This window comes from Balaenoptera acutorostrata, chromosome 1 (genome assembly GCF_949987535.1).
Source record: "Balaenoptera acutorostrata chromosome 1, mBalAcu1.1, whole genome shotgun sequence".
NCBI classification, from domain to species: Eukaryota; Metazoa; Chordata; class Mammalia; order Artiodactyla; family Balaenopteridae; genus Balaenoptera; species Balaenoptera acutorostrata.
The window spans coordinates 65,916,327-65,929,344 of record NC_080064.1 but is presented as its reverse complement, the minus strand read 5'-3'; the positions used below and the strand labels follow the sequence as shown (position 1 = coordinate 65,929,344).

Here is a 13,018-nt window from a genome sequence, read left to right as displayed (position 1 = left end):
GCTAACAAATCTTTCAAAATCCCCAAACCTCAATTATCATAGGGTAAAATAAAGCTAAAACCCGTGTATTCTATGCACTAGCACTTTTTTTTTTTAACACCAAATATATGTTAGGAGGATAACTTATGTGAAAGTAAGTGAGAAAGTGCTATATAAAAGTTAGTTATGTTATATTATTCCCATACTGAGTCATATGTTAATATTAATGGTTGAGATCATTTGCAGAACTTTAAATCACCATAACTCTATAAAGTCAATTATGTGCTCTTGCTAGTTTTGTATAAGTAACAAAATGTGCCAGTAGACAGAATAATTGGTCCTAGCACTACCAGACTATATGTTTTGTATCTACAGCTCTCAATTCAGGAACATTTTATACCCAGAGCCATTTGTATTTTAAAATGCTACAGAATAAACACAATTTTTCATAAAATTCATGTTGTGAGGTAATAACACCTACAGTTTCTAAACTATTCCAAAAGGTCACTTGAGGATAATACTTAAAACTTTTGAATAATGCATGGAAACAGCAAGGAAAGTGTTACTACAAAGTAACATGTTCTCTGTTTAGAACGATGGAAACTGAGGTGTTAATGACCAAGGACAAAATTATTTTAAATAGTCTTTAAGGACTGTTTTAACAAAATCATCATCTATAATAATAATAGTGCCACCTAAAGCCAGTGTTTGAAATAGTTAACAAGCAGTTTGTTAAATTAAACTCTCTCCTTCCCACAATAACTGAAGCCCTATCATTAGCCACTGTAAACTACTGATTTGCTGGGTTATTTCTTAAATAATATGATATTGTACAATTCATTTATCCCACTGCTATGCCTCTAAATGTGTGTGTGTGTATGTTAAAGGGCAATTACTACTGTGACTGGTTAATAATTTTTTTCAAGGGAAAATAAGAGCTGGAATAAATGGGCTTGAGAATACAGGGTAAACATAGGGATGCCCAATAATTCACTCAACAGCAGTGTCTGGGGAAAAGAGAGAATAGCATAGCCCAAATAGTGAGGTGGAGAAGGTAACAAATACAAAAATGAATCTAAAATGTGTCAATGCATTAGGAGTGGAAATAGTTCCATCATAGTTCTCAGTGGCTATATCAAATAGCATAGGGTTAATTCAGTATCATATGCTGAAAAGATTATAGGGCAACTAGGATATGAATATTTTAGAAACCATATCTTAGGAGGAAATATCAAAAGAATTACTACCCTGGAGAATAAAAGAATAATGAGTTACTTGAAGGGTTGCTGTATGGAAAAGGTGGTCATTTCTTCTCCAGAAGGTAGTGGATGTGAATTACATGCAGGCAGATAAGGAAGAACTTTCTAATACTTTGGTTGTTAAGAAAATAGAATAAGCTGTGTCATATAAAAGTAAGTTCCTTTCACTCAATGAGATCACCAGAGACTAATGAACATGTTTTGAAGATAGTTCAGAAGGGATTCTTAAATTAGGGATGGATTCTCACATTTGATCAGATGATCTTCAAGGTCCTCTCTAATTTTAAAAGTCTAAGGAAAAGGGAGAAATACAATGATTATAATGCATCAAATATTTATGCGTCAGATAGAAATAACCAAAGAGGAGAAGGTTTGGGGAACTTTTGGCAGGAATCAAACATGAGCATTGGAAGAATGCCTCTAACTTGCTAAACATGAATAAATAAAATTTTAAAACCAACTAAGTATACACCAGCAAAAAAGAGCTGATGGTTATTACCACTGTTCTTAGAATGAATTCAGTCAAAGGCTTATTTCTAGTTCTAACAGATAAAATTTTAATTGAGAAATTATAACTGGATCATTTTCAGTTTCAACTATTTGTTTTATTTTAGAGCCATTGGATACATCCCTACTACCTTAATTTATCCAGTTTTAACTTTCATTTTCCTCTCAATCTGCATTTCCTACTGGGCTGTGATAGCAGTGTATCCTTTGGTAATTGACCCCTTCAAACCTCAGGTACACACTACTATTCAGGAACTAGGAGTTTGTGTCTGTTTCCATCTGGGAAAGACTAGGAACATCCTAAAGATATATTGAGATGATGATGATGATGATGATGATGATGATGATGATGATGATGGTGGTGGTGGTGGTGGTGGTGGTGGTGGTGGTGGTGGTGGTGGTGGTGATGATGATGATGATGATGATGATGATGATGATGGTGATGATGATGATGGAGATTATGATTGCTAAGCTCTAAAAATGTTTCAGTGTACCAATTGAATTTCCCCTCAGATAGGTCACATGGTACATTTTGTTTTATTTTGTCTTCACATGTGGTACTCCTCCTTTGCAATACGTAAAAAAAATCTCTTTTTATATTTCACTGTTTTTAAGGGGCCACTCAGTGCAGCTGACCCACATTATATTACTCTGGGTCTGAAAATGAATGAATTATTAAAAGATTAGTTTTTTGAAATTAATCTTTCAGTGGACTTTTGAGTTATTTGCATTACTTTCTTGTCCATTTACTTTCAATCTACCAGCAAATAATTTATCCTTAATAGAGTTCACTCAGTTACTTGGCTACATCAGGGGTACCTATATACAAAGTCACAGCCCCAGAGGGGCAATGTAAACATGAAAATAAAACCTGTAATCCAGAGGTAAGTAAAAGAAACTCTTTTATTTATTTCAATACAGAACTCCACTGTATTTCATCTAGCAGTAGTGGTAGGAATCATCCTGAAATAGAGACCATGTGCATTGATGAGGATCACTGTAGAGAAGGGGAGGGTGGGTCAGGTGTTAGCAGGAGAGCACTGAAAACGGTAGGCAGAATATAGAGAAAGCACTGCTATTTCCTGAGTTCACTTGTCCTGTCATACACCTAAGAAGCAGGCACAGTCAACAACAACACTAATAAATGTGAAATTATAGTGGATGCAGACTGATGAACATACGATGGAAAAATGAGGTACTTTCCAGAGCTCATTAAAGAATTGTATAAAGTGATGTTATAGAAAATAGAAATAACAGCAGAAGCTAATAGGAACAAAGCAAGATATGCAATTGGGGGCCACACAAGAGAAGGCAAGGAAGGTATTATCTTGGAATAGCACTTAATATTATATTATTTGTGTTTTGTTTTTTTTTTTCCTGAGTGCAGATTTTTAATACAACTGAAATTGCCAAAGCTTGCCCTGGGGCTCAGTGTCATTTTGCTTTCTATGGTGGAAAGAGCCTGTACCATCAATATATCACTACCTTCCAGATATTCAATCTATTTATCTTTCTCTGGCTTATAAATTTTGTCATTGCATTGGGTCAGTGTGCCCTTGCTGGTGCCTTTGCTTCTTATTACTGGGCCTTGAAAAAACCTGATGACATCCCACCATATCCACTTTTTACTGCATTTGGACGAGCCATAAGGTAAGTTTCACACTGAAACCTCCACCTATCTTCCCAGTTATGTTTAGTGTGCTTATAACTCAATCTTGTGCTTATAATTCAAGTGCCAAAGTACTTGAGGTCAAAGGTATAATTCAAGATTCATAGATGTCCACTGGCTTTGTCTGGTTTTATAGCCACAGTTTTATAATCCCTACCCAGGCCAATATCCTTCTAAAAGGTTACTGGAGAGAAGAAGTAGGGGAGGGCACCAAATTAAAGATCAAGGACTAACTTGTTTGTGTTTCTTCATTGCTCAGCTCAAACATAAAATCATCATAAGATGACAGGCTATTGGTATCATTTTTGTAGATGAAGTACAAAACGGATGTATATGGTTTAAAATCCTCTATGGAGACCTTTGTCAATCTGAATAAGAGAGTATAAGAAGCTCTTTCCTATCAATCCTTCTGCAGATCCCTTTTACCAATAAAAATTAACTAACATCCTTTTAGTTAATAGTAAAAATATTTTAACTTTTATTCTCATTTTATCTTTGCCCAGATATCACACAGGATCCCTAGCATTTGGATCTTTAATTCTTGCAGTAGTTCAAATGTTTAGATTAATCCTAGAATACTTGGACAAACATCTTAAAGGTAAGATTCCAGAATTCATCTTTTCTCAGACTTCCTGACTTCTGTGAATAGAATAGATTGGGTCAGGGGGTTGCGGGGGACATAATGACTGTAACTTGGACACAGTAATAAGGATGGATGTGGTCAGATTGGGCAGATGTTTGGAAGGAAAAGCCAATAGGACTTGTTGAGGGATGGAATATGGTGGGGGGTGGGGAGAGGAGCAGTGGTAAAATAGAGTAAAAGTGTGTGATGCTATTTACTAAGATATGGAAACCAGTAGAATGAAATTTCAAAGAAGAGATTTAAAACTGTGTTTTTGACGTGTTAATATTGAGAAGCATGGTGGAGATGTCAGGCAGTTCCAAGTCTAGAGCTCAGGACAGGTCAGGCTTAAAATATAAATGTGGCCATTGGCATAAATCTTCATACATGACACATACAGTTTACAAACACATAAACTCTGCTTAGGTTGTACTTTAAAAGATTTTATTATTAATTATCAAAATAATCTTGAAACAGAACAACCAAGTTGGAACACTCACATTTCCTGATTTCAAAACTTAATACAAAGCTACAGTAATCAAAACAGTGTGGCACTGGTATAAGGACAGACATATAGACCTGGAAAAGAATAGAGAGCCCTAAAATAAATGCTCACATATAAGACTATTCAGTGGGGGAAGGAGAGTTTTTTTCAGCTAATGTTACTAGGAAAACTGGATATCTACATTCAAAAGAATGAAGTTGGACCCTTACTTTACACCATATACATAAATTAATTCAAAAAGGATCAAAGACTTAAACATAAAAGCTAAAACTATAAAAGCCTTAGAAGAAAGCAAAGGAAGAAATCTTCTTGACATTGGATTTAATGATGATTTCATTATTTTAATGATCATTTTAATGATGATATGACACCAGAAATACAGGTAACAAAAGAAAAAAACAGATAAATTAGAATTCATCAAAAAAAAAATGTCTGTGCATCAAAGGACACTATCAAGAGAGTGAAAAGACAACCCACAGAATGGGAGGAAATATTTGCAAGTCATATATCAGATAAGCAACTAATATTTAGAATATATAAATAACTCCTACAACTCAACAATAAACAAACAACCTATTTCAACATGGGCAAAGGATTTTTTAAATTAAGTAAATTTTTTTCAGCTTTACTGAGGTATAATTGACAAATAAAATTGTAATATTTTTAAAGTGTACAACATGATGATTTAATACACATATACATTGTGAAAGGATTCCCACATTTAAGGTGGGACATATCTGTCCAACTCATGTATTTCCTTTTTCTTTTTTTCCTTTTTTGGTGAGAATGCTTAAGTTCTACTCTCTTAGCAAATTTCAATTATACAATACAGTATACTCAACTATACTCACCATGTTCTACATTAGATCCTAATATCTTATTCATCTTATAGCTGAAAGTTTGTACCCTTTTACCAGCCTCTCCCAATTTCTTCCACTCTGAGCATGTGGTAACCACCATTCTATTCTATTTATATGCATTCAACATTTTTTCCCCACGTAAGAGCAATACCATGCATATTTGTTTTTGTGTGGCTTATTTCACTTAGCATAATGCCCTTCAGGTTCATCCATGTTATTGCAAAAGCAGGATTTCTTTCTTTTTAAGGCTGAATAATATTCCATTGTGTATATATAAGGTAATTTATCCATTGATCCATTTAATGACACTTACATTGTTTCCATACATTAGATACTATAAATAATGCTGCAGTGAACATTGGAGTACAAATATCTCTTCAAGATAGTGATTTTGTTTCCTCCAATTATATATACAGAATTAGAATTGCTGGATCATATAGTAGTTCTATTTTTAATTTCTTGAGTAACCTCCGTACTGTTTTCCACAATGGAGTAATCAATTCACATTCCTACAAACAGTGTACAAGGATTCCCTTTTCTCTTCATCCTTACCAACACTTGTTATCTCTTGTCTTTTTGACAAGAGATATCCTAACAGGTATGAGGTGATATCTCACTGAGGTTTCGATTGTATATCTCTGAAAATAATGTTGAGCACTTTTCATGCACCTATTGGCCATTTTTATGTCTTCTTTGAAACAATGTCTATTCAGGTTCTTTGCCCATTTTTTATTGGGTTATTTGTGTGTTTTTTGCTGTTGAGTTCTATAAGTTCCTTGTATATTTTGGATATTAACTCCTTATCACATATGTGGTTTGCAAATATTTTCTCCCATTCAGTAGGTCGCCTTTTCATTTGTTGATGGTTTCCTTTGCTGTGCAGAAGCTTTTTAGTTTGATGTAGTCTCACTTGTTTATTTTTGCTTTTGTTGCCTTTGCTTTTGGTGTGAAATCTAAAAAATCATTGCCAAGACCAATGTCAAGGAGCTTACAACTATAAAATCTTCTAGGTTTCAGGTTTTACTTTCAAGTCTTTAATCCATTTTGAGTTGATTATTGTGTATGGTGTAAGATAAAGGTCCAATTTCACTCTTTTGCATGTAGATGTCTTGTTTTCCCAGCACCATTTATTAAAGAGACTATCCTTTCCCCATTATATATTCTTGACTCCTTTGTCAAAAATTAATTTACCATATTGCATGGGCTATTTCTGGGCTCTCTATTCTCTTCCATTCATCTATGTGTCTGTTTTCATACTGATACCATACTGTTTTGATTACTATAGCTTTGTAATAGAGTTTGAAATCAGGAAGTGTAATGCCTTTAGCTTTGTTATTCTTTCTTGATTGCTTTGATTATTTGGATCTTTTGTGGTTTTATACAAATTTTAGGATTGGTTTTTCTATTTCTGTGAAAAATGACATTGAAATTTTGATAGGGATTGCATGAAATTTTGTAGATCACTTTGAGTACTACAAACATTTTAACAACATTAATTCTTCCAATCCATGAACATGGAATATTTGCTACTTATTTGTTTCTTCAATTTCTTTTGTCTACAGCTCACAGTTTTCAATGCATAAATATTGGGTTGGCCAAAAAGTTCATTTGGGTTTTTCCATAACATGGCAAAACCAGAACAAACTTTTCGTCAACCCAATAATTCTCCTCCTCATTTAAATTTATTCCTAGGTATTTTATTGTTTTCATGAAATTGTAAATGAAATTTTACTCTTGATTTCTCTTTCCAATAGTTAGTTGTTGGTGTATAGAAAGACAACTGATTTTTGTATATTGATTTTATTTCCTGAAACTTTACTGATTTCATGTACTAGCTCTAATATTTTTTTGGTGGACATTATAGGGTTTTCTATATATGATATCATGTGATCTGCAAACAGAGACAGTCTTACTTCTTGCTTTCTGATTTGGATACCTTTTATTTCTTTTACTTGTCTAATTGCTCTGGCTAGGACTTCCAAGTACCAAATTGAAAAAAAGTGGCAAAAAAAAAGAAAAAAGAAAAAGAAAAAAGTGGCAAGAGTAGGCATCCTTGTCTTGCTCCTAATCTTAGAGGAAAAGCTTTTGGCTTTTCACCAATGAGTATGATGTCAGCTGTGGGCTTGTCACATATGGTCTTGATTATATTAAGGCCTTCTATAACCAGTTTATTGAGAGTTTTTATTACTAAAGGAGGTTGAATTTTGTCAAGTAATTTTTCTGCATCTATTGAGATAATCACGATTTCCTCCTTCATTTTGTTAATGTGGAACATCACATTTATTGATTTGCATATGTTAAATCATACTTGCATCCCTGGAATAAATCCTACTTCATCTTGGTATATGATTCTTTTAATCTAGTATTGAATTCAATTTGCTAATATTTTGCTGAGGATTTTTGCATTTATGTTCATCAGGGATATTGGCCTGTAATTTTCTTTTCTTGCAGTGTCCTTGTCTGGCTTTGGTATCAGGGTCATGCTGGCCTCATAAAATGTGTTTGGAAATGTTCTCTCCATTTCTATTGTTTGAAAGAGTTTGAGAAGAATTGGTATTAATTCTTCTTCAAATGTTTGGTAGAATTTCACAAGTGAAGTCATTTGATCCTGGACTTTTCTTCGTTGGGAGGTTTTTGATTACTGATTCAAAATCTTTACTAGTAATTGATCTGTTCAGATTTTCTATTTTTTCATGATTCAGTTTGGTAGGTTCTATGTTTCTAGGAATTTATCCATTTCTTCTAGGTAGTCCCATTTGTTGGTGTAAGACTGTTCCTAGCAGTCTCTTATGATCCTTCGTATTTGTGTGGTATCAGTTGTAATGTCCCCTCTTTCATTTCTGAATTTAAGTCTTCTCTCCTTTTCTCTCAATTAGTCTAGTGAAACGTTTGTCAATTTTATGTTTCAAAAAAACAGCTGGTACTTTCACTTATCTTTCCTATTTTTAAGTCTCTATTTCATTTATTTCCACTCTGATCTTTACTATTTCTGTCCTTCTATTATCTTTGTACTTAGTTTCTTCTTTTTTTTTTTTTCTTTCTAATTCCTTGAGGTGAAAAGTTAGGTTGTTTGAGATCTTTCTTCTTAACTTAGGTGTTTATTGCTATGGACTTCCCTCTTAGAACTGCTTTGCTACATTCCATACATTTTGGTATGCTGTGTTTGCATTTTCTTTAGTCTCAAGGTACTCTTTGATTTCCCTTTTGATTTATTCTTTGACCTGTTGGTTGTTCAGTGGCATGTTGTTTAATCGCCACATGTTGAATTTTCCAGTTTTCTTCTTGTAATTGATATCTAGTTTCATACCACTGTGTTTGGAAAAGATGCTTGATATTATTTCACACTTCTTACATTCATTAAGTCTTGTTTTGTGACCTAACATATGATCTATCCTGGAAAATGTCCCACGTGTACTTGAGAAGAATGTGTACTCTGCTGTGGTTGGATGGAATGTACTGTAAATGTCTGTTAAGTTCTTCTAGTCTAATGTGTAGTTAAGTCCAATGCTTTTCTGTCTGGATGATCTATCCATTGTTGAAAGTGAAATTTTGAAATTCCCTACTATTATTATATTGCTGTTTATTTCTTCCTTCATATCTGTTTATATTTGCTTTATATATTTAGGTGCTCCAATGTTGGGTGCATAAATATTTATAATTTTTATATCCCCTTGATAAATAGACTCTTTTTTCATTGTATAATGACCTTTGTGTGTTGTTTCAGCTTTTGGCTTAAAGTCTATTTTGACTAATATAAGCATAGGTACACCTGATTTCTTTTGGTTTCCATTTGCCTGCAAAATCTTTTTCTAATCCTTCACTTGCAGTCTAAGTATGTCTTTAAAGGTGAAATGAGACTCTTGTAGGTAGCATATATTTAAGTCTTTAAAAAAAAAATTTATTCAGCCACTCTATATCTTTTGATTGGAGAATTTAGTCCATTTACAATTAATTGTAATTATTGATAGCTATGGACTTACTGTTTCTATCTTGTTAACTATTTTCTGGCTGTTTTATAGTTTTTGTTTCTCTCTTCCTCTCTTCCTTTGTGATTTGATGATTTTCTGTAGTGGTATGTTTTGATTCCTTTCTTGTATCTACTATAGGTTTTTGCTTTGTGGTTATCATGAGGCTTACATAAAATATTTTATAGTTATAACAATGTGTTTTAAGCTGATAGCAACTTAACTACAAATGCATACAAAAGCTCTATGTTTTATACCCACACACACATATTTTATACTACAATGTTTTTGATGTCACAATTTACATCTTTTTATATTGTGTATCCATTAACAAGTTATGTAGTTATAGTTCTTTTTAATACTTTGTCTTTAACCTTTATACTGTAGTTCTAAGTTATTTACCTACCACCATTACAATTTTAGAGTATTTTGAATTTAAGTGTATATTTACCTTTACTGTGAGTTTTATACTTTCATATATTTTTATGTTACCAATAAGCATCCTTTTGTTTCAGCTTAAAGAAATCCCTTTAACATTTCTTGTAAGGCTGGTCTACTGGTGATAAACTTTTAGCTTCTGTTTGTCTGGAAAACTTTTACCTCTCCTTCAATTCTGAAGGACAACTTTGCCACATAGATAGAGTTTCTTGGTCAGCAGATTTTTCTTTCAGCACTTTTAACATACCATTCTACTTCATTCTGGCCTGCAAATTTTCTGCTGAAAAATCTGCTTATAGTATTATGGGGATTCCTTTGTATATAAGAAGTTGCTTTTCTCCTCCTGCATTTACCCACCTTTTAACTTTTGAAAATTAATTTTATGTGAGTCAGTATGGATCTCTTTACATTGATATTCTTTGGGCTTTCTGGATCTGGATGTCTCTTTGTTTCTCCAGGTTAGGGAAGTTTTCAATCGTTATTTCTTTGAATATATTTTCAGCCCCTTTCTCTTTCTTCTCCTGCAACCTCTGTAACGTGTAAAAAGTACATTCTCTTTAATTTTTCTTCCTCTAATTGAATGAATCCCACTGCCTTGTCTTTGAATTCATCAATCCTTTTCTTTCTTTTTTTTTGAATTTTCTTTTATTTATTTTTTTATACAGCAGGTTCTTATTAGTTATCCATTTTATACATATTAGTGTATATATGTCAATCCCAATCTCCCAATTCATCACACCACCACCCGCCCCCCCCACCACTTTCCTCACTTAGTGTCCATACGTTTGTTCTTTACATCAGTGTCTTAATTTCTGCCCTGCAAACTGATTCATCTGTACCATTTTTCTAGGTTCCACATGTATGCATTAACATATGATATTTATTTTTCTCTTTCTGACTTACTTCACTCTGTATGACAGTCTCTAGATCCATCCACGTCTCTAGAAATGACCCAATTTCATACCTTTTTATGGCTGAGTAATATTCCATTGTATATATGTACCACATCTTCTTTATCCATTCATCTGTTGATGGGCATTTAGATTGCTTCCATGTCCTGGCTATTGTAAATAGTGCTGCAGTGAACATTGGGATGCATGTGTCTTTTTGAATTATGGTTTTCTCTGGGTATATGCCCAGAGGTGGGATTACTGGGTCATATGGTAATTCTATTTTTAGTTTTTTAAGGAAACTCCATACTGTTCTCCATAGTGCCTGTATCAATTTACATTCCCACCAACAGTGCAAGAGGGTTTCCCTTTCTCCACACCCTCTCCAGCATTTGTTTTGTAGATTTTCAGATGATGCCCATTCTAACTGGTGTGAGGTGATACCTCCTTGTAGTTCTGATTTGCACTTCTCTAATAATTAGTGATGTTGAGCAGCTTTTCATGTGCTTCTTGGCCATCTGTATGTCTTCTTTGGAGAAATGTCTATTTAGGTCTTCTGCCCATTTTTGGATTGGGTTGTTTGTGTTTTTAAAGTTGAGCTGCATGAGCTCTTTATATATTTTGGAGATTAATCCTTCATCCGTTGATTCGTTTGCAAATACTTTCTCCCATTCTGAGGATTGTCTTTTCATCTTGTTTGTAGTTTCCTTTGCTGTGCAAAAGCTTTTTAAGTTTCCTTAGGTCCCATTTGTTTATTTTTGTTTATATTTCCATTACTGTAGGAGGTGGATCAAAAAAGATGTTGCTGTGATTTATGTCAAAGAGTGTTCTTCCTGTGTTTTCCTCTAAGAGTTTTATACTGTCCAGTCTTACATTTAGGTCTTGAATCCATTTTGAGTTTATTTTTCTGTATGGTGTTAGGGAGTGTTCTAATTTCATTCTTTTACATGTAGCTGTCCAGTTTTCCTAGCACCACTTATTGAAGAGACTGTCTTTTCTCCATTGTATATCCTTGCCTCCTTTGTCATAGATTAGTTGACCATAGGTGTGTGGGTTTATCTCTGGGCTCTCTATCCTGTTCCATTGATCTATATTTCTGTTTTTGTGCCAGTACCATATTGTCTTGATTACTGTAGCTTTGTAGTATAGTCTGAAGTCAGAGAGTCTGATTCCTCCAGCTCTGTTTTTTTCCCTCAAGACTGCTTTGGCTATTTGGGGTCTTTTTTGTCTTCATACAAATTTTAAGATTTTTTGATCTCGTTCTGTAAAAAATGCCATTGGTAATTTGATAGGGATTGCGTTGAATCTGTAGATTGCTTTGGGTAGTATAGTCATTTTCACAATATTGATTCTTTCAATCCAAGAACATGGTATAGCTCTCCATCTGTTTGTACCATCTTTAATTTCTTTCATCATTGTCTTATAGTTTTCTGCATACAGGTCTTTTGTCTCCCTAGGTAGGTTTATTCCTAGGTATTTTATTCTTTTTGTTGCAATGGTAAATGGGAGTGTTTCCTTAATTTCTCTTTCAGATTTTTAATCATTAGTGTATAGGAATGCAGGAAATTTCTGTGCATTAATTTTGTATCCTGCAACTTTACCAAATTCATTGATTAACTCTAGTAGTTTTCTGGTAGCATCTTTAGGATTCTCTATGTATAGTATCATGTCATCTGCAAACAGTGACAGTTTTACTCCTTCTTTTCCAATTTGTATTCCTTTTATTTCTCTTTCTTCTCTGATTGCCATGGTTAGGACTTCCAAAACTATGTTGAATAATAGTGGTGAGAGTGGATATCCTTGTCTTGTTCCTGATCTTAGAGAAAATGCTTTCAGTTTTTCACCATTGAGAATGATGTTTGCTGTGTGTTTGTCATATATGGCCTTTATTATGTTGAGGTAGGTTCCCTCTATGCCCACTTTCTGGAGCATTTTTATCATAAATGTGTGTTGAATTTTGTCAAAAGCTTTTTCTGCCATCTATTGAGATGATCATATGGTTTTTCTTCTTCAGTTTGTTAATATGGTGTATCACATTGATTGATTTGCATATACTGAAGAATCCTTGCCTCCCTGGGATAAATCCCACTTGATCATAGTGTATGATCCTTTTAATGTGTTGTTGGATTCTGTTTGCTAGTATTCTGTTGAGGATTTTTGCATCTATATTCATCAGTGATATTGGTCTGTAATTTTCTTTTTTTGTAGTATCTTTTTGTGGTTTTGGTATCAGGGTGATGGTGGCCTCATAGAATGAGTTTGGGAGTGTTCCTTCCTCTGCAGTTTTTTGGAAGAGTTTGAGAAGGATGGGTGTTAGCTCTTCT

At 33.8% G+C, this 13,018-nt stretch overlaps 1 protein-coding gene across 3 annotated transcripts in view; it reads left to right on the top strand.

The window, feature by feature from the left end:
* Positions 1-13,018, top strand: part of SLC44A5 (solute carrier family 44 member 5) — a 357,535-nt gene that overhangs the window by 328,526 nt on the left and 15,991 nt on the right. For all 3 annotated transcript variants that reach the window (XM_057534098.1, XM_057534090.1, XM_057534109.1), the window contains 4 exons: positions 1,853-1,945; positions 2,542-2,629; positions 3,133-3,395; positions 3,918-4,012. In XM_057534098.1, the coding sequence (XP_057390081.1) occupies positions 1,853-1,945; positions 2,542-2,629; positions 3,133-3,395; positions 3,918-4,012 (539 nt within the window). The remainder of the gene's footprint in view (positions 1-1,852; positions 1,946-2,541; positions 2,630-3,132; positions 3,396-3,917; positions 4,013-13,018) is intronic.